The 24,632-nt window shown below is 42.0% G+C and overlaps 1 protein-coding gene across 1 annotated transcript in view; it reads right to left on the bottom strand.

The window, feature by feature from the left end:
• Nucleotides 1–24,317, bottom strand: part of LOC124593966 (galactosylgalactosylxylosylprotein 3-beta-glucuronosyltransferase P-like) — a 201,037-nt gene extending 176,720 nt beyond the window's left edge. Inside the window, exons 1-2 of the mRNA XM_047132315.1 lie at nucleotides 24,307–24,317; nucleotides 1,907–2,162 (exon numbers count right to left, since the gene is read on the bottom strand). Of these exons, the coding sequence (XP_046988271.1) occupies nucleotides 1,907–2,162; nucleotides 24,307–24,317 (267 nt within the window). The remainder of the gene's footprint in view (nucleotides 1–1,906; nucleotides 2,163–24,306) is intronic.
• Nucleotides 24,318–24,632: the final 315 nt, after the last annotated feature.

Below are 24,632 nucleotides of genomic sequence, written 5' to 3'. Positions count from 1 at the left end.
GTATGTGAATGTTTGAAAAGAAGAACGACATACTCCATATTAATTTACTCTCTAAAATGCGATATCCCTTGCAGTGAAACATTAGCCAATAAAGTGCAGGGGGACGATGTTCAAAACATGACTGAAAATACGTTCACTAAATAGAGATAAGAACATCTATGATTGACATGTCATCTAAAGTCGACGTACGTTTTTAAAATGTTAGAAATAAGGAAATGAAGTAATACAGAACGCTATGCTTGTAACGTACGGCCGGCCGCGGTGGTCTAACGGTTCTAGGCGCTCAGTCCGGAACCGCGCGACTGCTACGGTCGCAGGTTCGAATCCTGCCTCGGGCATGGATGTGTGTGATGTCCTTAGGTTAGTTAGGTTTAAATAGTTCGAAGTTCTAGGGGACTGATGACCACAGATGTTTAGGCCCATAGTGCTCAGAGCCATTTGAACCATTTTGTAACGTACGTTTTTGTTCTACATTGTTTAGCTCTGGTATTTACAGGATCAGAGAGAAAGCATCCTAGGTTTTGGAGGGAAAAGCCATAATTGTAATGATCTGCACTACAATAGAAACAAGAAGCACAATTTAAGGAAAATAATGTAATGTGTGTTTCAGCTCACAAGCTACATTGAAGTAGATAGTTCACGTGAATTGGTATGGGCAGAGGTTATATCCGACAACCAGAATAAATTAATAACTGGCTCCTTTTACCGACCCCCGGTCTGAGATGAAACAACGGCTGAACAGTTCAAAGAGAACTTGAGTCTCATCACAAATATGTAGCCTACTCTTACAATTATAGTTGGCAGTGACCTCAATCTACCTTCCGTATGTTGGCCAAAAATACATTTTCAGACCCTGTTGTAGATAGAAAACAACTTCCGTAATTGTTGTAAATGCTTTTTTTAAGATTATTTTGAACAATTACTTCACGAAGCGATTCAGATTGTAAATGGTTGCCGGCCATGGTGGCCGAGCGGTTCTAGGCGCTACAGTCTGGAACCGCACCACCGCTATGGTCGCAGATTCGAATCCTGCCTCGGGCAAGTATGTGTGTTAGGGCCTTAGGTTAGTTAGGTTTAAGTAGTTCTAAGTTCTAGGGGACTGATGACCTCAGAAGTTAAGTCCCATAGTGCTCAGAGCCATTTGAACCATTTTTTGTAAATGGTTACGAAAACACACTTGACTCTTAGCCACAAATAATCCTGAGCATCACGACGGATACAGGGATTAGTGAACACACAGTCATAGCGAGGCTCAATTCCGCAACAAAAAAATTCACCAAAACAAAACGCGAAATATATCTATTTATAAGAGCAACCAAAAATTCGGTTGACGTCTTTCTAAGAGACAGTCTCCAATCCTCCCAAACTATGTAAGTGAAGACCATATGTGGCTTAAGTTCAAAGAAATAGTATTAACAGCACATGAGAGATTCATACCAAATAAATTAATAAGAGACGGAACTGATCCCTCATGGCACACAAAACACGACAGAAAGCTGCTGCAGGAGCACCGAAAAAGACAAGTATAATTTAGACGAACGCAAAATCTCCCAGATTGGCGAAGTTTTACTGAGGCTCCAAATTTGGTGTGGATTTCAATGCGAGATGCATTTAATAGTTGCCACAACGAAACTCTCTCCAGAAATGTGGCGGAAAATCCAAAGAGATTCTGGTTCTATGTTAAGTAAACCAGTGGACAGGCTCAGTAAGCGGTGAGGAGGAGGAGGAGGAGGAGGAGGAGGAGGAGGGTGAGACAAGGGACCCAACCCTTCGGAGCAGGTAAGATCTTGGCAAATGTCCGGTGTGGCAAATGTCCGCACGCCCGTGGTACAGGTGCACGCACGGCCACTAGCTATCAGTCGTGTGACGGCCAGCCGCGGAGGCGCTGTGGCCCCTGCCTGCCTACCTGCAGGGCCTCCCCGCTCCATCCTGAGCAGTAGTAGGCGAGCAGCAGCAGCAGCGACAGCAGGGCGGCGGTGACCAGCCAGCAGGGGGGCAGCCGGAGGACGACCCGCGGCTGCTGGCTGTGGGGGCCGGTAGCGTCCATGGCGGCGACTGCCACTGCGCTGCCCACAGCTACACGCGCCGCGCCGGCGCGACTCCCTGCCTCCTTATCACATGCCGCGCCGCGCGTGTATCTGCACAGCGACGTCTGCGCACATCTGTTATAAAAATAAGGAAATCAGCGTAGTTGCGATTAGATCTCAAGCACCGAGCGTTCCGTATAAACATGACCATTTACATGAGTAGTTCATCCATCTCGGGAATCTACAGGGTGTTACAAAAATATACGGCCAAACTTTCAGGAAACATTCCTCGCACACAAATAAAGAAATGATGTTATGTGGACATGTGTCCGGAAACGCTTAATTTCCATGTTAGAGCTCATTTTAGTTTCGTCAGTATGTACTGTACTTCCTCGATTCACCGCCAGTTTGCCCAATTGAAGGAAGGTATTGTTGACTTCGGTGCTTGTGTTGACATGCGACTCATTGCTCTACAGTACTAGCGTCAAGCACATCAGTACGTAGCATCAACAGGTTAGTGTTCAGCACGAATGTGGTTTTGCAGTCAGTGCTGTTTACAAATGCGGAGTTGGCAAATGCCTATTTGATGTATGGATTAGCACGGGCCAATAGCCGTCGCGCGGTACGTTTGTATCGAGACAGATTTCCAGAACGAAGGTGTCCCGACAAGAAGACATTCGAAGCAATTGATCGGCGTCTTAGGGAGCACGGAACATTCCAGCCTATGACTCGCGACTGGGGAAGACCTAGAACGACGAGGACACCTGCAATGGACGAGGCAATTGTTCTTGCAGTTGACGATAACCCGAATGTCAGCGTCAGAGAAGTTGCTGCTGTACAAGGTAATGTTGACCACGTCACTGTATGGAGAGTGCTACGGGAGAATCAGTTGTTTCCGTAGCATGTACAGCGTGTGCAGGCACTATCAGCAGCTGATTGGCTGCTAATGGTTCATCCAACAATGTTTCAATCCTCATTTCAGTGCAAATGTTCTCTTTACGGATGAGGCTTCATTCCAACGTGATCAAATTGTAAATTTTCACAATCAACATGTGTGGGCTGACGAGAATCCTCACGCAATTGTGCAATCACGTCATCAACACGGATTTTCTGTGATCATTTGGGCAGGCATTGTTGGTGATGTCTTGATTGGGCCCCATGTTCTTCCACCTACGCTCAATGGAGCACGTTATCGTGATTTCATACGGGATACTCTACCTGTGCTGCTAGAACATGTGGCTTTACAAGTGCGACACAGCATGTGGTTCATGCACGATGGAGCTCCTGCACATTTCAGTCAAAGTGTTCATACGATTCTCAACAACAGATTGGGTGACCGATGGGTTGGTAGAGGCGGACCAATTCCATGGCCTCCACGCTCTCCTGACCTCAACCCTCTTGACTTTCATTTATGGGGGCATTTCAAATCTCTTGTCTACGCAACCCCGGTAACAAATGTAGAGACTCTTCGTGCTCGTATTTTGTGACCGCTGTGATAGAATACACCATTCTCCAGGGCTGCATCAGTGCATCAGGTATTCCATACGATGGAGGGTGGATGCATGTATCCTCGCTAACGGAGGACATTTTGGACATTTCCTATAACAAAGTGTTTGAAGTCACGCTGGTACGTTCTGTTGCTGTGTGTTTCCATTCCATGATTAATGTGATTTGAAGAGAAGTAATAAAATGAGCTCTAACATGGAAAGTAAGCGTTTCCAGACACATGTCCACATAACATATTTTCTTTCTTTGTGTGTGACGAATGTTTCCTGAAAGTTTGGCCGTACCTTTTTGTAACACCCTGTATAATTTCATCCACTTTTGCCTGCTGTCGATATCCATACTGGCAAGGTATTAAAATATGTGACGTTAATGCTTCGACCATAAATATAATAGACTGGCCCTGACGTCATTTTCGTGGCTCCAACATCTCTGGGCTAAAGTCACGTGAATGTTGGCAAAACATGGTTGTTTCGTGTTGCGCTTATGGCTGTACTCAGCGTTTTGTCGGGGGAAATGGCATTACATTTCACGTCTAAGTGTTTCTATGATAGTGCAGATGCGTTTATTGAAATCTGCTGAAGTGACTTTTATATGTTTTTTACTCTTGAAATAGAGTATCACGTAAATTAAAGTGTTGAAAGTGATGCCCGTAAAGTCAGACTCATATTACATTTTGGAAAGTATCTGTGATAATTCGGTTACAGAAGTAAGTATAACTGTTTCTCGTTCTTAGTCATGGGTTCCCTAAGGATGAAAACCGAAGCCACCTTTGGATACAGGCCCTGAGACGGAAAAACTTTAAGCCATCTGTACATACGCGTCTTTTTGTATATACAAGTGAGATTATAATAAGGTAACAGCACCTATAGTCGACACATGAAGATAATTTTTTTCTACCTTCTAATACTATTAAATAAATGTAGGCTCCAAAATTATTTTATGAAACTTCTAAGTCTCACCTTTTATGTAAAATATCATTTTTTTAAACTGATAGTTTAAACTTTTGTAAAAATATTAGGAACTGAACCTTTGAAGTGCACCTAAAATTGATACTCTAAAATGGACCTGCTCCTAAAGTCGACAATTTTGGCACCTATAGTTGACATAATTCCCATATCCAATTTTCTTTTATAAGTAACTAGATCTGAAAACGCGGCCAATCAAATGCTTAAAGTTTTGACACGAGCCCACCCTCACTGTTTAAAAGAATTTTAACGACACTTTACTTTAATTGATACTTTGTAGTAATTTCGTCCCGCTGCCCACCGGAGGGGCGTTCGATGTATTTGTTACATTTTATAAATTGTACTGTCAACAAATTCAAGTCAAATGTAGTTCTGACATAATTTTTCGCAAATAAAAAAGTAATTTTTATTGGAAGCGTTTGGCAGTCAATTGAAAAATGTGGGTAAAATACGATATAAACATAGGATGGCAGACCGCTGATTTGAAATCCCGCCACGTTTTGCTAAGAGTCACGTGGTTTATGTTGGAGCCACACCAGCCCAATAGCTTCTGCGCAGGAAGGCCAGTCTACTAGTATCTATGGTCGAAGCGTAAATGGCCGTATCTTTTGACTGCATTGACGTAGACGCCTAAGTATTTTACACTGCAAGGGACTGTGAACCTTGCAAGAGAAAGTCCCTATCACACCCCTCCAGATTTGGTGGTACGAGAACCCAGTGCACAGCAGATCAAGCATGAAAACAAAAAGAAAGTGTACTGGACGGTGAAAAAAATGCATAATAGAAACAGTGAACGGTCCAAGAAGAAGAAGTACAATACAGAGCAACGTGCAAAAGCAATGGCGGCGTGGATAAGTGGTTACAGTGTTGGATTGCAGTGCAGGCCAGCTGTGTTCAAAGCTTCCTTACGCCAATTCCTTTTCCATTGTTCGCTTTATTCAAATTTGTGTCTGTGTCGTGATGTGTCGTGGTGTAACATTCGTTTGCAACAGCGAGGTTTCAGGTAAGGACCTATAACGACAGTTGATTCTGCACGACTACTCGTTTAGCAGCCGAAAGGAATTGGCTTTCGAATGGGAGCGGCAAACGTTTGACGATAAGGTGATAAGTCAACAGAATCCTCCACCAGGAAAAACATCTGCTGCGTCATACACGGCCTTGGTGACAGTACCTGTGTCATATGACAGTAATCTCTTATCGACGCACCTAATTTTTATGACTGGTAAGTGAGTGAGATATGCCTCGTTGCCTGATTTAGGTGTTCATATGAATGTGAATGTGGTCACTTCGAAATAAACGACGAAAACATAACAGTTTGTCACAGAAGCTGCAGCAAATGAACGCAACAGTTTCACAGTCACCCAGTTTTTTCTGTGCTCTGTCAAAACATACGAGGGTTGGAACTTTAGAAGTGGCAACTATTTATTTACATAGATTTTTGGACAACATGGTTGTGGAGCTGATTTATTTACATAGATTTTTGGACTACATGGTTGTGGAGATGAAGCAGCGGTTAATATGATAGTCAATTATTCAAAAACAGTCTTAATCGCATTTATTATTATTATTATACCGCCAACCGGTTTCAACCCGACGTAGGGGTCATCTTCTGGGCGTTTACGCCATTGGTCGACTACTACTGATGTCACTCCTGGCTACATAAGATTCCTGCCGTTATGTAGACAGGAGTGACACCACCAGCAGTCGGCCAATGATGTAAACGCCCAGAAGATGACCCCTTCGTCAGGTTGAAACCGGTTGGCGGTATAATAATTATAAATGCGATTAAGACTGTTTTTGATTAATTAATTAATAAATTATTTATTTACAGCTTGCAAAAAATAGATACGTGTTTCAAAGTTTTACTGACCTTCAAAGTAGTCACCAGCATTGCGTATAGCCCGTTGCCAGCGATGTGGAAGTCGTGGGACACTCTCAGCAGTGCCAGTTGTGTTGACAGTTCAAGTCGCGCGGTCTATATCCCGACGAATTTGTAGCAATGCTGAAGTGAATGCCGTGAAGTGTTTCCTTCAGTTTAGAAATCAAGTTGAACTTACGAGGGCTTAAGTCAGGGGAGTGCAGTAGGTGGTACGGCACTTAGCAGCCCCATCAGTCAAACAAATCAGTCACAGCTCGCACTGTACGTGCTTGAGCATTGTCCTGCAAAATGATGGTCAGGTCCTGCAGAATGTGTCATCTCTTCTGTTTCTAAGCTGGTTGTACGTCGTTTTCCAAAAATGAACAGCACAGAGACAGAACTAATGACACTTCCTGCAGGACCTGACCATCATTTTGCAGGACAATGCTCAAGCACGTACAGTGCGAGCTGTGACTGATTTGTTTGACTGAAGGGGCTGCTAAGTGCGGTACCACCTACTTCACTCCCCTGACTGAAGCCCTCGTGAGTTCAACTCTATTTCTACACTGAAGGAAACACTTCACGGCATTCGCTTCAGAACTGCTACAAATTCGTCGGGCAATAGACCGCGCCACTCGAACTGTCAACACAAGTGGCGCTGCTAAGAGTATCCTACGACTTCCACATCGCTGGCAACGGGTTATACACGATGCTGGTGACTACTTTGAAGGTCAGTAAAACTTTGAAACACGTATCTATTTTGTACAATCTGTAAATAAATAGTTGCCACTATTAAAGTTCCAACCTTCGTGTGCTTTTAACGTTTTTGAAGTTACGTTCCCTTTTGGAAGTCTTGACTCCTGTATTCCTTTGTTGTAACGTAATTCACGCCCGTTTATGTGTCGTTTTCATTTCAGCGAGACATCTACGTGATATCCCTTTTCATTACATTTATCTGTGACGGTAACCCACTCTTACCACTTCACAGCTCCCTCGTGCCACTTTTTTTTTTTTTTTTTTTTTTGTCAAAATGATGAACTTTCCATCTGGTCACTGAAATGTTTGCTCCCTTTCTGTAGCCTTAACAGTTGTCGAGACTACAGAAACGGAACAAACATTTCAGTAACCGGTCTGAAAGCTGACGACCTCTCAACTGATTCAGTGTCTTCCTCCAGTCGAGGCCGACCGGAGTGGCCGAGCGGTTATAGGCGCTACAGTATGGAACCGCGCGACCGCTACGGTCGCAGGTTGGAATTCTGTCTCGCGCATGGATGTGTGTAATGTCCTTAGGTTAGTTAGGTTTAAGTAGTTGTAAGTTCTAGGGGACTGATGACCTCAGAAGTTATGTCCCATAGTGCTCAGAGCCATTTGAACCTCCAGTCAACCTGGTGCGGCCGGCCGCGGTGGTCCCGCGGTTCTAGTCGCGCAGTCCGGAACCGCGCGACTGCTACAGTCGCAGGTTCGAATCCTGCCTCGGGCATGGATGTGTGTGATGTCCTTAGGTTAGTTAGGTTTAAGTAGTTCTAAGTTCTAGGGGACTGATGACCACAGCTGTTAAGTCCCATAGTGCTCAGAGCCATTTGAACCATTTTTTTCAACCTGGTGCGAATTCTAAACACTCGAGCGGTGCTTAACAATGAGTCGCTCTAACATCGGACATGCCGTGTCCCTTACGGATGAACCATAATTTCCAAAAATTCCTTGAATTTACTGAAGTCGACCATTCGCCTTACCTACCACAATCTTAACATGTTCGTTCAACTTAATATCGCCTTTCACCGTTACGTCCAGATATTTAAAGGATGTGACTGTGTCAAGCAGGACACTACTAATGCTGTATCCGAACGTTACAGGGTTGTTTTACCATTAATCCTCATTAACTTACATTTTTCTACATTTACAGCTATCTATCATTCATCACATCAACAAGAAATTTTGTACGGGTCATCTTGCACCTTCCTACAACCACTTCAGCACCTTTCTGCACACGATAATATCGCCAGCAAACAACCGCAGATTGCTGCCCTCCCTGTCCGCGATATCATATATATATACATATATAATCACTAACAGCGGTCCTATCACACTTCCCTGCGGCACTTCTGATCAAACACGTGTCTCACAAGAGGACCCCGCCTATTCGTCGTCACCGATTTCATCCAGATTTGTAGTGTATGCGGGGCTTTGTCAGAAATGAAAGCGACAAAAGTGGAAGCTATGAATGGCCAAGGGTTTAGAAAGAAAAGCATTTCTGGTGTGGGCCGGCCGAGGCATGAGTTATTTATGTTAGCACAGATTCCATGTAACGTATGCCGCAGCGGACGGAGCACAGAACGGTAATTCAAAGGTCCTGTGGTCGACTCCCTACGCAAAATCTGTTTTTATTTCAAAAGTTTTCGTTACTCACACCGAAAATGAACCGAACTAATGCTCAATATACTGTACTTTCTAATAGGTATTTTCGTAAAAGTCATGAAAAGTAAAGGGAAAGGAAATTTTACAATAGCACATAAACTTTTAAGAAGAGATTATAAGGTGTAAACGAGAACTTCATGCATAAAATTAGATTCTTTTATTGTTTTGCAGTTGATTATTTATACGTGCTGGGATAATATTCTTCGTAAAAACAGGGGAAACTCTAATTTTCTCCACAGCTTGCACACATTATAATCACCGGATTTTCACACTCACATGGTTGTTTTAAGGGGGGTAGGACGTGAAACGGGCCGACTTAGAGCAGGAGAGGCACCACAGGACATTTTAATTTACACTGTCTATACTTTTATAAATAAATTCATAAAACTTTGTTAGCATGACCGGGAAGGATTCAGGATTCACACTCATAGCAAAGGAAGTTCAAAAACATAACAACACAAATATTTTTTACATGTGAAATTTCATCATTTTTTTCACTTGGTATTGGCTGCATTTGTTGCTGTTAAAAACTGTGGTAAAAATTGAGATAATTAACTATGAAATTCGAGTTTTCTCTAAATACGAAGTTTAAAACGTAACAGCCGATTCATTTTTCCATAGATTAAATAAATTCTAGAGTTTCATACACCTGCAAGTATGGTTTGTAAGCTGTGCAAAACTCATCGAAGAATCTCTCTTACTTCTGAAGAAAAGTGTACCTATAGCAACAAATGCAGCCAACAGTAAGTGAAAAAAATCATGAAATTTCACATTTAAAAAAATATTATTTTTTCGTATTTTGAACTTCCACTGCTGTGAGTGTGAATCCTGAATCCTTCCCGGTCATGCTGACAAAGTTTTATGAATTTATTTGTAAAGGTATAGACAGTGCTAATTAAAATGTCCTGTGGTGCCTCTCCTTCTCGAAGTCGGCCCGTTTGACGTCCTACCCCCCTTAAAGTTTCTGCAATAAAAGAATATTCTCACTGTCTTCTTACAATATATTCGAATTATCCACACTACTCGGTCGAGAGCTAGCAAGTGAACAACCTCCGCCGCCGCAGTCAGCGCTGTCCCCAATGTCCGATGGGCAGATTGTACCTGTAGTGGGAACCTAGTGCTCGCGTGCACTGTACGAAGATCAAAACGAAACTAGCGGAATACGAAATCCTGCATTAACGACAGTCACCTCCTGGAAAGTTATTTGCAAGTCCTCGTGGATTTTGTAAGTACATTTCTTTCTTGCAAATTTATTTGCAGGTCCAGTTTTTCCTTTGCCTTTCCTTTTCATACCTGTTATGAAAATGTTTAATACAGACCATATATTGAGCAACATTTCGGTTTATTTGCCAAAAAAAAAAAAAAAAAAAAAAAAAAAAAAAAAAAAAAAAAAATATTTTCTCATGACGACTCGATCCCACGACCGCCGGATTACTTTCTGTACTCAATCCCCTACGTGCCAACCGCTACCTAGGAACTACGCTGACATAAATAACTCATGCCTCATCCGAACAGCGTCAGACATGCTGTATTTTCTAAACGCTTTGCTATCTAGAGCTGCCACCTCTGTCTCTTTTATTTCTGACGAAACCCTGCAAATACCATAAATTTAGACGAAATCGGTGATGACGGTTAGCCGCGGTCGCCTTGTCAGCAGCAGCGTGCGGTGCAGTGCACCCACACACCCTGGACCATCGTACAATTACTAAGGTAACACAGGGTATTGCGCTTCAACGCGACTCACATCACATATCGAGAAACTTCGGGTTTTTCGAGCTTTAGATCGTCCTGCAAGCTAATAGCTTTTGTTTTGTACTAATTTGGTCACGTGTCTCAGAGGTATTAATCTCCCCTTCACCCCGATAGTCGCGCCCCTTTTCCTCCTTACCTACAGTCACGCTGCACTTTTCTCTTTTTCTTTCCTCTATTGTTATTTCATCCCACTCGTCCCATATGGGTGGAGGGGGAGGGGGGGGGGGGGAAGTTGTCAGCGATACAAAATTCCACTTTTCAGCCAAGCGAATTAAAAAAAATTGTAATGAGAATTAGAAACAGAATATGGGGCTGTTTTTATACTTTAAATTAAAAATGAAAGACCACCAGTTAAAAAAAAGGAAAATATATGAATTTTAAAAAGACATCTCAGGAAGGTTAAATTATTCTGATAAAAAAAATAAATTAAAAAACAAAACACGGAATCACTGGACTTTCACTTAAAATCTAGAGGACCTGCGCAGGGTAAGAAGTATTGTCGGAGGAGAGAGTATGCTCCATAGGGTGGAAGAGTATGGGTAAAAAGTTGGGGTCTCTCAGAAAGGAAAACTTTGGAGATGTAAGATAGGAACTGAGGTGGATAGTGGGGAATATAGTTTGTGGGAAAGACAGAGGGTGAGGAGTAGTGTGTTGCGTGGGTAGGGTAGTGGTTACAAGAGGAAAGGGAGGGGGGATGGATGGAGAATGAGAAGGAGACAGGAGCCCCGATGTGGTCTGGGATACGTGGGGAAGCGTCAAAGTTGGTAGGAGGGATAAATATCAGGGTGGATCTCATTATCTGGGGGAGAGAGCTGGCTGACGTTGCGTTGGATATGACACGTAGTTTGCGCAGATGCGGGGACGCAGCGACGTGTTTGTGAAGGCGCAGCGGCGTACAGGGGTTGATGATCAGAGGGAGACAATAGGATTACAGGAATATAGTTTTCGGATATCACGCTGCGCCTGTGAGGTGCTTTACCAGTTTTTACCATGAAAAAGAATTCCCAAGCGTCTGAGTGATTTGTAAGCCCGCAGGTAAGGCAAGAAAAACCGAATTTTATGTGAATATCAAACTTTATTGCATTTGAAAGTGAACAAATAAGCCACTGACACAGATCAGGTGATAAGATTACTAAACCTCTAAAGTGACGTGGACCGTGACCAATAGAGTAGTGCCCCCTAGCGCAAATCCATGAACTTCTTAAGTGCACTACCAACAGAAGATTAATTCAGGAGGCAGTGTTCTACCCTATTATACGCAGGACCGTACGACGTTTTTTGGTCGGTTCTTCAGCATAGTGACATCTACCTTTTATTTTTATTTGTTTATTTATTTACTCATTTACTCATTTTTGAGTCATCAGTCTTCTGACTTGTTTCATGCGGCCCGCCAAGGGCTCTTCTCCCGTGCCAACCTTTTCATCTCAGAGTAGCAACTGCAACCAGTCCTCAGTTTTGTGCTGGATGTATCCCAGTCTCTGTCTTCCTCTACAATTTTACCCGTTCCTTATCCCTCTAGTATATGCAAGTTATTCTGTGATATCTTAACAAACATCCTTCTTCTTGTCAGTGATTTTCGTATATTGCTTTCCCCGCCGATTTTGCGGAGAACCTTCTCATTCCTTACCTTATCAGTCTATCTAATTTCAACATGCTTCTGTAGCATCACACCTCAGATGCTTCTGTTCTCTTCTGTTCCGGTTTTCCCACAGTCCACGGCTCACTGCCATACAATGCTGTGCTCCAAATGTACTTTCTCTGAAATTTCTTCCTCAAGTTAGCACCTAAGTTTGGTTCTAACAGACTTTTCTTGCCCTGGAATGCCCTTTTTTCCAGTGCTAGTCCACTTTTTATGTTCTCCTCGCTCCGTCCGTCATAGGTCATTTTCTTGCCTAGGTAGCAGAATTCCATAACTTCGTGTATTTCGTGATCACTAATCCTGTTATTAAGTTTCTCGGCGTTCCATTTTTCGCTACTTCTGATTTCTTTCGTCTTTCCCCGAATTATCCTCAATCCATATTCTGTACTCATTAGACTGTTCATTCCATCATCATGTCCTGTAATTCTTCTTAATTTTCACTGAGGATAGCAAAGCCATCAGCGAATCCTATCACGGACATCCTTTCACCTTGAATTTTAATCCCATTCTTGAAACTTTTTTATTTCCGACATGTAGACTGAACAGTAGGGGAGAAAGACTACATCCATGTCTTACACTCTTTTTAATTCGTGCACTTCGTTGTTTGTCTTTCACTCTTATTGTTCCCTCTTGGTTCTTGTACATATGTATATTACCAGCCTGTCCCTATAGCTTACCCCTGTTTTCCTCAGAATTTCGAACATCTTGCACCATTTTACATTGTCGAACGCTTCCTTGAGGGCGAGAAATCCTATGAACGTGTCTTGATTTTTATGTAGTCTTGCTTCCATTATCAACCACAACGTCAGAACTGCCCCTCTGGAGCCTCCGCCTTTCCTAAAGCCAAACTGATCGTCATCTAACATACACTCAGTTTCCTTTCCTATTCTTCTGTGTACTATTCTTCTGAGCATCTTGGATTCAAGAGCGGTTAAGCTGACTGTGCGATAGTTCTTGCAGTCGTCGGAATTGTGTGGAACATGTTTTCTCGAAAGCCTGATGGTACAATGCCAATCTCACACATTTTACACACCAATGTGAATAATCGTTTTGCTGCCACTTCCCCTCCCCCCCCCCCCCCCCCTCCACCCAATGATTTTACAAATTCTGATCGAATGTTATCCATTCCTTCTGCCTGATTTAATCTCAAGTTTTGCAAACCTCTTCCAGATTTCGATTCCAGCACTGGATCCCAAACTCTTCCCTGTCGATTCCTATTTGTTCTTCTGTCACGTCATCAGACAACTCCCACTCACACAGGCCCTCAATGAACTCCTTCCATCTATACGCTCTCCCCTCTGCATTTAACAGTGGAATTCGCATTACAGTCGTAATGTTACCGTCCTTGCTTTTAATGTAACCGAAGGTTGGTTGGACTTTTCTATATGCTGAGTCAGTTCTTCCGACAATCATTTCTTTTTCGATTTCTTTACATTTTTCGTGTACCCATTTCGCCTTAGTTTCCGTGCACTTCTTATTTATTTCATTCCTAAGTGAGTTGTATTCGTGTATCCCTGAATTTCCCTGTACAGTTTTGTACCACCTTCTTCGATCAGCTGAAGTATTTCTTCTGTTACCCTTGGTTTCTTCGCCGCTACCATCCTTGTACCTACGGTTTTCTTTATGTCTTCCGCCAGTGCCCTTTTTAGAGATGTCATTCCTCTTCCAACGAGCAGCCTACCGAGCTATTGACTACTGCCGTATCTATGGACTCAGAGAACTTCAAGCGTATCTCTTCATTCTTTAGTACTTCCGTATCGCCGCGCGGGGGGTAGACGTGCGGTCTAGGGCCTCTTGTCACGGTTTGCGCGGCTCCCCCCGTCGGAGGTTCGAGTTCTCCCTCGGGCATGGGTGTGTTTGTTGTCCTTAGCGTAAGTTAGTTTAAGTTAGATTAAGTAGTGTGTAAGCCTAGGGACCGACGACATCAGCAGTCTGGTCGCATAAGACCTTACGACAAATTTCCAATTTTCCGTATCCCACTTGTTTATTCATCGATTCTTCCTCACTAGTTTCTAAACGGAAGGAGCTGCTAAATTCCGAAATCAGATCTTCACCGAGGATGTAGTGCATATATTATTACCACAGACTTTCAAATCGCGCAGTGATCACCATTCAAAGATAAGTGAAATTAGACGGGGGGGGGGGGGATATGACTTTGGCGCGAATAGTGCCCTCCGCCACACACCGATTGCTGCCTAGCGGAGTATATATGTAGATATGTGGAACTACAGCGTACTCATCATCATTACCAAATTGTGATCTGAGTCTACATCTGCTCCTGGATATGCCTTACAGTCCAGTACCTGATTTTGGAGTCTCTGTCTCATCGTGATGTAATCTAACTGAAACCTTTCCGTGCATCCTGTCCTTTTCCAAGTATACCTCCTCCTCTAGTGATTCTTGCACAGAGTATTCGCTATTACTTGTTGAAATTTATTACAGAACTTAATTAGCCTTTCTCCTCTCTCATTCCTTGTCCCAAGCCCATATTCTCCCGTGACCATTGCTTCTACTCCTTCCGCTACAACCGCATTCCAGTCCCCCATGAATATTAGATTTTCATCTTCCTTTATGTACTGAATTACCCGTTGAATAATTTCGTATACTTTCTCTATATCTTCGTCTTCTGCAATCGACGTCGGCATGTACACAAGAACTATTGTTGTTGGTGTTGGTTTGCTGTCGATTCTGAGAAGAACATCCCCATCACTGATCTGTTCACAGTAACTTACTTTCTTCCTATCCATAACGAATCCTACTCCTGTTGTACCATTTTGCTGCTGCTGTTGATATTACTCTATAGTCATCTGCCCAGAAATCCTTGTCTTCTTCCCATTTCACTTCATCGACCCCTACTATATCTAGATTGAGCCTTTGCGTTTTCCTTTTCAGATGTTCTTGTTTCCATACTACATTCAAACTTCTGACATTCCGCGCCCCGTCTCGTAGAACGTTATCCTTTCATTGATTATTCAATCTTTTTCTAGCGGTCACTTCTCCCTTGACAGTCCCCTCCCGGAAGTCCATGTGATGGACTAGCCCAGAATCTTTTGCCAATGGAGGAATCACGACGACACTTTTTCAATTACAGGCTATATGTCCCGTGGATTCACAGTATGTATCTTTAATGCAGTGGCTTCCATTCCCTTCTGCATCCTCATGCCATTAAACGCTGGTGATTCCTCCGCCTTTAGGTTCACTGTCCCACCCCAAGGGCAAGAGAGTGCCCTGAACCTCTGTCCGCTTCTCCTTCCTCTTTGACAAGGCAGTTGGCAGAATGGGGGTCACATCCTATGCCGGAAGTCTTCGGCTACCATTCCTGATGATTTTTATTCAAAATTTGAGCAGCGGTGGGGTTCTAACCCGGGACCAAGGAGGTTTTGATTATTTATCAATGACGCTACTTCTAGAGAAGTTTTTACAATCGCAGAAAGGAGTGCGGTCTACAGACCGCCATGTGACGTTACACGTAGTTAAGGGAGCTACTCGTCCCCCAGAATTGCTACGAGATGAGGTATTTTTGATGTACGACTGAGCGCTAGCGGGCTTGTGGCTCAGGGCAGACCACGGTGGCAGCTGCAGGCGAGACAGGAGCGTCAGCAAAGGACCGAACTCCCAGTATTGGGAATTTTGGCCACGGACTGTCGCCTAGAAGGACAGACAATGCTCCACGCATGGGTGAGGATCGCAAGCAATAGTTGGACGCGGGGAAGTTGGCCACAGAATTTCAAGAAAGAAGGTACGTTGTTTCGAGATACAGTTGCAACCGTTGCAACCACGCGTATACGTTTGACGCAGTCATTTTCCCAGTTGCCGTGGTTTGTGACTGGGTGAATGGTATTCAAGTTGCAGCCAATGGACGGCTGCAACTAGTTTCGACTGGTCAGAGGAAATTATTCTGGCTGGCTCCAAAGCCTTTAATAAGCCTGCCCCAAAGAGATCAGGACGTGCATGTGCAGAGCCTTCTCTGTTCAAGTCTCATAGCATTCTCGTTGAAGATAAGAAGTTCCATGCTAGCCTTTTAAAGGAACTGTACAAATGACACGAGCACGTTAAGTTGGCTCACTTTAGAGGGGAGGTGGCATAGGTGGAAACTAACATGCTGTGCTGTTACACATATATCAATGAAACTAACTGCAGACCAGATTCTTAACCAGTCAACACAACGCCGCCACTCCCTACTGATTATATCAACGATAATTTTTCTTTAAATTAAATAGTTTCTAGCATTTGTAACGTTTGGACGTTCACTACCTTGTTTTTTACTAACGCTGTAAAAGGGGGTTGTTTGTTTTGTATCCCCAGATGATAATTACACGAAATATTTGTCAGGATTTGTAAGCGGTGGGTCCCTGAGGTACGGCAATACGTGAACGCTGAGAAGTAAGTTTAAACAATTTTACTAACAAAGGCTGATTATAAAAGATGCGCACCCAACACCACTGTGTCTGACATCCTAATTATGCTCGTATGGAAAGGCTCCATGGTGAGCTAAGAAAAGATACATATTCGCGCCCGAGGCCACGGTAGTTAATACAGGGTGCTGCGGAAGGTGGCGAGTGGCTTACTCCCTGTGTCACACTGCGGTTAGGTGCACGTGTACTGACCAAGCAAATTGTCAGCATTCCAGACAGGTCGGCTGGCGAGTGCGTGTTGCGTACTGTACGGGTGCGTGCACCCCACAGACCCATACATCACTCTCCCCAGAGAAAAAGAGCAAAGCTCAAAACGACCACCTGGGATCTATGAATTTATTTCGCCATATCAAATGGCATATCAAATAGTTCACATGGTAAATCACAATGTGTGGCATTCAAGATTAATCCACTATTATTCGATTTGAGTGTAAAGGGTAGCTCAGGTGTATCGTATTTTTTACATGTAAATGTGACATCAAGGGTGGAGTTAAATGAGAAAATTAAACCTTCAAAACATCGTTTAAGAAATGGATGATAAATATGGATTAAAATTCTAGGGCAATCATCTCTTGGGGGATCATTCATAAACAATTGTTTGTCACAGCTGCGCACTCTAGTATCTAAGAATACTGCCAATTCAGGGCAAATTATCGTATGACTGCGTTTACACATACGCAAATCATTTTCATTTAGGGACACAAAATATCTTCGATCCTTGCTGATCAGTAGATAATAATTCAGTACGAACTTTACATGAATACCTGCTTGTATCCATTTCACACGGTAAGTATAAATATTATACATTTCAAAATTATGTTTTGATCTAGCAATGGATATAGAAACAATAACAGTTAATTCATCTTCAATCATTAAAGAGTGTGTGATGATTAACTTGTAGTAATCATATAAATTGCAAGATGTAACAGGGTAAAACATAGTACAGGTTGCTTTCGCCCGATTGTTAGCAGGATCTATAAAAATTGTTCTGAATGTAAAGGGTATCAATTCTAGCATTTGATAAACTGTCAGTAATCCTTAACAAAAGAGTGTTTAAATCTCAGTGTGCACTCACAGCATTTAATCCTTGGAATAGTTCTCGGATATTTGCGTTCGTTTCATTACGAATTATGTGGAAATGTGAGATAAATTGCTTTACAATCTGTACAATGAAAACTGTATGGTTAGTAATGGTTTTCTACATATTCTTTAATACGATAATTTCATCAGAGAGGTTAGTAAAATCCGTGCTGGACTGTTGTTCAAGAGCTAATATTATGCGTTAACTTCCAATAGATCTCGACTAGTTAAAGTACCAAATACAGTACGAAGGATACTCCCTACAAAATCAAACCAGCCACGTTTAAGCCTAATTAAAGTTTTATGTGGCAAAAGCCTTACAAAACAGTAAATCTCTTGTTCATAATTAGCAAATGTAGAATCTACCTGCATTTTGGCTGTGATCCAGTTATTATACCAAGATGTACCCATTTCCAAAATTGTATCACTACCCTTAACAGAACGAATTAGATCAATTTGCTTCTTTACAGTACTGAACTCTTGCTGAAGTTCACTCAAATTGTACTTGAGGACATGTTTTGCATTACTTGTTGAAAATACCATGTCTGATCGTGGTTCAGACAAAACACCTGTACACTGTGGTACTATTACTACAGTATTAGTAGAATACGCTATCAGAACAAACATTAGAATAAAAATGAACATGGTTAATTAGTTCTAAATACTAGAGTTAACAATTAACATAAAATAAGTGAGTTTCTTGTGGTAACCTGTGGAATAAAAGGTTTAGTTTCACTTGCGCATTTGTGCAATAGCTTCAACACTAAATTTTCACAACACATTCACATTAGCACATGGCTGAAATAAACACACACATTGCACTCTCTCACACTACACACGTTAACGCAGATTGTAGGGGTGTCTGGGACAGGATCGCTTGGAACGTAGCGCGAAGTCTGGACTGAGACCTCGCAGTTTTCACTTCCTGGGTTTGCAAACAGCACGTCTGCCTCTCAGTCGGTCCTCGTCGTCTTGCGATACTACAGGAAATCTACCCAGAAATGGCTTTACACGATTGACATGAACGACAATCGAACGAAAAGGCAGTTGGAGCTTAAGAGTGACTGGCGACAACACCTCCAAGATTGGATATGATCCTTTCCAAAATTTCTTAAACTTTTTGACTTGACTCTTCTTTAACACCACTTTGCTCAGATACACAAGATCTCCAACTCGATACTGTGGCACTGCTGCTTGGCGGTCGTGTTGTCTTGCTTGGAAGAAAGGATTGATGATTTCGCTGTTTCACTCCCCTCCATGCTTCCTTTAGCCTGCGTGCTAGATGCCTTACATGTTCGTTGCTGATTCCAGCAGTCGATCGTGCCAAGTCCAAGGGTGAATACATTTTTCTTCCGTAGACGATCTCATATGGACTTAGGCCAGTTGACCTGTGCATTTTGGCACTATAACAACTTACGAAGTACGGTAAACAGACATCCCAATTGTCGTGTTTGCTGCCCACATAATGGCTAACAATTTTAATACTTGTTCTGTGGACTCGCTCGACTCTTCCATTTCCTTCAAGGTGTGCTGGTGTAGTCCTTAACTGAGTTATTTGCATGAGCTTGCAAGTCTGTTTAAGTAATTCACTCATAAAATTCGTTCCTTGATCACTAATTATACTTAATGATGATCCAAACTTAAGAATCGATTCTTTTAGAAAAACTTTAGCTATAGTCTCAGCGCTCTGATCAGGTTTTGGTATCATGAGAAGGTAACAATTTGTCCATTTTATTTGGACTGTTGAGCTCCATGGCCATGGATAATGATATTTTACTGTAAAAAAGTGGCTGTTCGCTGTATTTTTATAGTAAAATATCATGAGAAGGTATCTAGAGAAATTATCTGACATTGTCAGTATGTATTTGTTTCCATCTTTAGTCTTAGGCAATGTTCTTACGACATTTAATCCCACTCGTTCAAATGGTTCACTTGTCTCTGGTAGTTCTTGCAATGGTGCTCTACTTTTTCCTACATTATTCCGTCTGTTACAGGAATCACATTGTGAAACAAACTCGAAAACGTCAGCTTTGCGACTCCGTCACCAAAACATTTGAGCTATTTTAATGTTTGTTGCTTTTTTACCACACCGTCCTAATAATAAAGAATAGTGTTGTTCTCGCATGATTTGCTCTTTCATGCTACCTGAAATAACTGGGCGGTTTCCATTACTAGTGATTTTGTACAATAACCCATCTATTTAGACAAAATTTGCATTGTGGAGCTTCTTCTTGAGCTGCCTTTAACTCTTTTTCTTGACTTATTGTAACACAAACATTGACTTTTCGACTCATTGCATCAGCATTCAAATGTTGTTTACCAGGTCGGTGAATAACCTTAAACAGGTACTCACTAAGTCTTAATGCCCTTCTTGTTAATCTGGAACTTGGATCCTTTAAGCTCAATAACCATTTAAGTGCGGCATGATCTGTAATAACTGTAAATTCTCTTCCTGTTAAGAAACATCCGTTATGTGTTATACCAAAAACCAAAGCACAAAGCTCCTTCTCAGTAATAGTAGTAGAATTACATTCTGCTTTGTTTAATTGTCTGGAAGCAAATGAGATTGGATGTTCATGACCATCAGCTTCTTGAGACAATATTGCAACTATGGAAAAATTGGATGCATCTGTTGAAAGAATAAAAGGTTTATTGAAATCTGGATAGGCTAACACTGGGTCTGCGGCTAGAGCAGTTTTAAGTTCTTCCATTGCCTTTTTGCACTCTGTTGACCAATTAAATGTGGCTCCTTTCTTCTGTAGCTGTGTCATTGGACCTGCTATAGTCGCATAACCGGGTATAAATCGTCTGTAGAAATTAGGCACTCCCAAGAATGATTATAGTTCTTTCAAATTCTGTGGCTCAGGAAAATTCTTTACATCTTCAATTAATTTTGAATCAGGTCGAACACCTTCACTGGTTATAACATGACCAAGATAGTTAACTTTGCTTTGTGCAAAATGACATTTATCTATTGATAAAGACAGATTTGCGCTTCTTATACGCTCAAAAACAGCTTGTAGTCTCTCAGCATGCTGCTTCATGATTCTCACTTGTTAAGTCACACACTGGAAAAATTCGACATCTAACCAAGTAATCCAAGGTTTCCATTAAATTTGGTAAGGGACAAATGTCGGGTGTGGTCACAGCATTCAATGATCGGTAATCAACACAAAATCTCCAGAAATCGACTTCTTCTTTACAATTACAATAGGCCAACACCACAGTGGGTCTGAAGGATCTCTTGGTGCTATAATTTCGGCTTCTAATTGTTCTTCAACCACGTCTTCTACCAACTCTCTTTGACTGAATGGTATTCGCTAAGGTTTCTGTGTGATTGGGGCCGCATTCCCTGTACGAATACTATGCTGAACTAAATGAGTGACAGGTAAATTTGCACGTTCTCGGAATAAATCTGCATACTCCAACAAAACAGGAGCTAAATTTTCTGTTTATCAGCTGTCAAATGTTCTATCTTCTTCCAAATATTGCGCTTCAGTTCATTATTAACTTCATCTCCTCGATACAATTTTGCGGTACTGTTACAGAAATCTGTGTTTATAACTGCAGCATTTGTTACCTCATCTGGAATCTCTATAACGTTAATTTTACATACGCTCGACACTTCAGCAACTTTCGTTCCTTGTGGCAAAACAACATCCTCATTGCTCATATTCGTTATTGTAACCGGGACTTTTGCGACATTCTGTCTCACCATTGTAGTGACACCTACACTTCTAGCAACATAACAATACATTGTATCCAGTAACTCACTTTCCTCCGATCGCTCAATTAATAACAAAGTTCCTTCCTTGCATCGGGGTGACTTGACTTCAATGTAGATTGTCTTTCCTGCTCCCTTGGGAGTTTGCTGAGGCTGATCAATTTGAACATCGACTCGGACGGTTTGACCTGATGCATCGTTTGGGCGGTCCATTCCCACGACGTCAGTATTGCTGCTCCTTTGGGTACGATCTGAAGAACGATTTCTTAGGTTGCAGTTGCTACAGCCTAGTCTGATCTTTCTGCGACCAATATCGCTGCCTCGTTAACGGACAAGAAATCAAATCCAAGTACACCGTCGTAACGCGTTTCGTTATTTGAAACCACTTGCACCCTTGCTGCGTATTTACCTTTATATATATTTTCACCTTGATCTTGGCTTTGGCCAACAATTAATTCTACGCCAACTTCTCCATAGTTACGTACTGTAGTTTTTCTCCATTTAACCCTGGCACACTCAATAGCGGCGGTTTCAATTTATCCCGTTTACCTATGCCTCACCACATTAATGAGGTCTGTGCTCCTGTGTCAATAAGTAGTCTGATGTTTCTCCCGCGATGTACAGCACCTATCACGAAGTCATTTTCGGTGTGATTTTCGCGGGAACTAACAGGATTCACTGTCTCTGGCAAGGGGCGAACGGAGTGGTGCCCGTACTCGTTTAAAGATCTGGCAGATTGTCTGTTGTTCACATTACCTTTCTTCTTGTTGCGACAGTCTCTCGAAACATGACCCTGCATCCCGCAATGATAGCAGATTCGATTCTCTTTGCAATCCTTACGCTTATGACCCAGCTTATGGTATCTGTAGCATTGTACTGTTGTGTTGGAAACTCTGCATTCTTGTTTCTGCATGTCATCCGGTCGTCTTAGTGCTTCAACGAAACCAACAGCTGATTCTATTGCTTCCTAAAACGTATTACATCGTGCGAATCGAACAGCTTTGCTTACTTTCTCTCCGTGCATCCCCTGAATGAATGTGTCCAAGGCTTTCTGGTCGGCTTCAGACAACTTAACGTAATTTTCATTTTCATCAACTCGTACGTTTGAGCATTGATGTTCCGAATTCTGTCGGCAAACTACTCGATAGATTCGTCTCGTCGCATTCGCAAACTGTGAAGCTGCTCTCTGTAAAATCTGATCTCGTTTTTACGTTTAAACCTCTGAGCAACAATCGTTCTAAACTCATTGTAATCTTCTGTTTTCACGCAAGTAGGCTCCGCGCTAATGAAACCTTGTGCTGCTCCCTGAATTCTTAATTTGGCAGCCACTAGCTTATCGGAATCTGTCCATGATCCTAACAGGGCGGCACCTTCAAGTTTAGGAAAAAACACTTTCACATTATCTTCGGGTTTCCCACTAAACACTGGTACTGATGGCAATAATGAAAAATTCTTTATTGTAGTTGTACCTGTGTTGCATGAACTATCATTTTACAAGTATTTCGGAATGTTACGCTCGCTTCTTTCTGCTTTCAACTGCCGAATCTCTTCTTGCAGTTCGTTAATAACAGTTTGTAGATCGACAACGTTACTCTAACTGGATTGCGACATTTCGTCTAATTTAACGCCAATGAGCCACTAAAACGTAAAATAAAAATCCATTACTGCCTTTCGTATTCTAGCCAAGCTGGAGTAGACTAACCCGAATTCCAGCGTTGGATGTCCCCGCAGAGTCGGAAGACGTTCATGCTGCTGCTGCACCTCTTCAGAACTGTAGATTTTCCATAATTACCCCCATGCTGACACCACTTCTATAAGGGGGTTGTTTGTTTTGTTGCCTCAGATGATAATTAGACGAAATATTTGTCAGGATTTGTAAGCGGTGAGTCGTTGAGGTTCGGCAATACACGAACACCAAGAAGTAAGTTTAAACAGTTTTATTAACAAAGGCTGATTATGAAACACACACGCTATGCGCACCCATCATCACTGTGTCTGACATCCTAATTACAGTCGTATCGAAAGGCTTCATGGTGAGCTCAGAAAAGAGACATATTCGCGCCCAAGGCCACGCTAGTTAATACTGCCCGCTGCGGACAGCAGCCATAGGTTTACTCCCTGCGTCACACTGCGGCCGGACACATGTGTACTGACCAAGCAAATTGTCAGCATTCCAGACAGGTCGGCTGGCGAGCACGTGTTACGTACCATACAGTTGGTACTAATATCTACAATGTATTGTCAACCAGCAGCAAAATTTGTGTTATCAAAATCGATGACACATACTGATCAAATTTTTTCATCATATGCATATAATCAAAATATGTAGAAGAAAACAGGATGTTAATGAGAAAAGAGGTGTCAGGAATAATTACAGGCGTCTTCAGTTAATATTTTGTATCATTGGTTCTCTAAGAAGTGCCGAACACAAGCTGGAAGCAGAAAAGTTTGCCTCAATTTCATTCTTCATAATAGTTTCTGCGGTCAGAAAGCCTCCGATTTTCATTTATTCTTTAAATAATGAAACATTGCACCTCTTACGTATTTCTTTTTTTTTTCATGCTTCGCAAGACGCATTTGGAGACTTTCTCATCGTCATGATCAAATATTTACGTTAGTATTTGTGTGTTGTGCTGCGTGCCATGCACTATAGCCTCCTTTTGTGGTTATAAGATACTGTGCTTTCTCCATCATTCAGAAAATACGATACATACACAGCATCACTCATACCACTTGTGAAATTTCACACTGTGTGTGTGTGTGTGTGTGTGTGAGTGTGTGTGTGTGTGTGTGTGTGTTTCTCAGCATAATGTAGTAAACGCAGTAAGATACCTTAACCTCAAAGAGACGACATAATACAGTGGAAGAGAGGTACAAAACACATACAAACGGTACACAAAATACTTCCTTAACCCTAGGACTCACTCTGGGGTCATAGGTGACCCCAATCATCTTTACTATGGATAAAATAATATTTCTATTTCTTGTAAAAATCCACAATTTTATGACTTTTACCACACAGTATTGTAGTTCTCTCACAAAAATTTTTAGAGCGCTTGACGCAACATTTAAATCAATAATTAACAAAAACTACTGTTGGGGTCAATTATGACCCCAGATAGATTATATGTAACATTCATACAATGTATAGATTATCAACTATCAATCTCTTTCTTAGGTATTTTGAGTTGGTAACACTGAATTCAGGTGTTATTCAGGTGTTACTCAGAACTAACCTCAAACTGGAAGTT

The sequence above is a fragment of the Schistocerca americana genome, chromosome 2 (genome assembly GCF_021461395.2).
Source record: "Schistocerca americana isolate TAMUIC-IGC-003095 chromosome 2, iqSchAmer2.1, whole genome shotgun sequence".
Lineage (NCBI taxonomy): Eukaryota > Metazoa > Arthropoda > Insecta > Orthoptera > Acrididae > Schistocerca > Schistocerca americana.
This window is presented reverse-complemented; position numbering and strand designations above follow the sequence as displayed.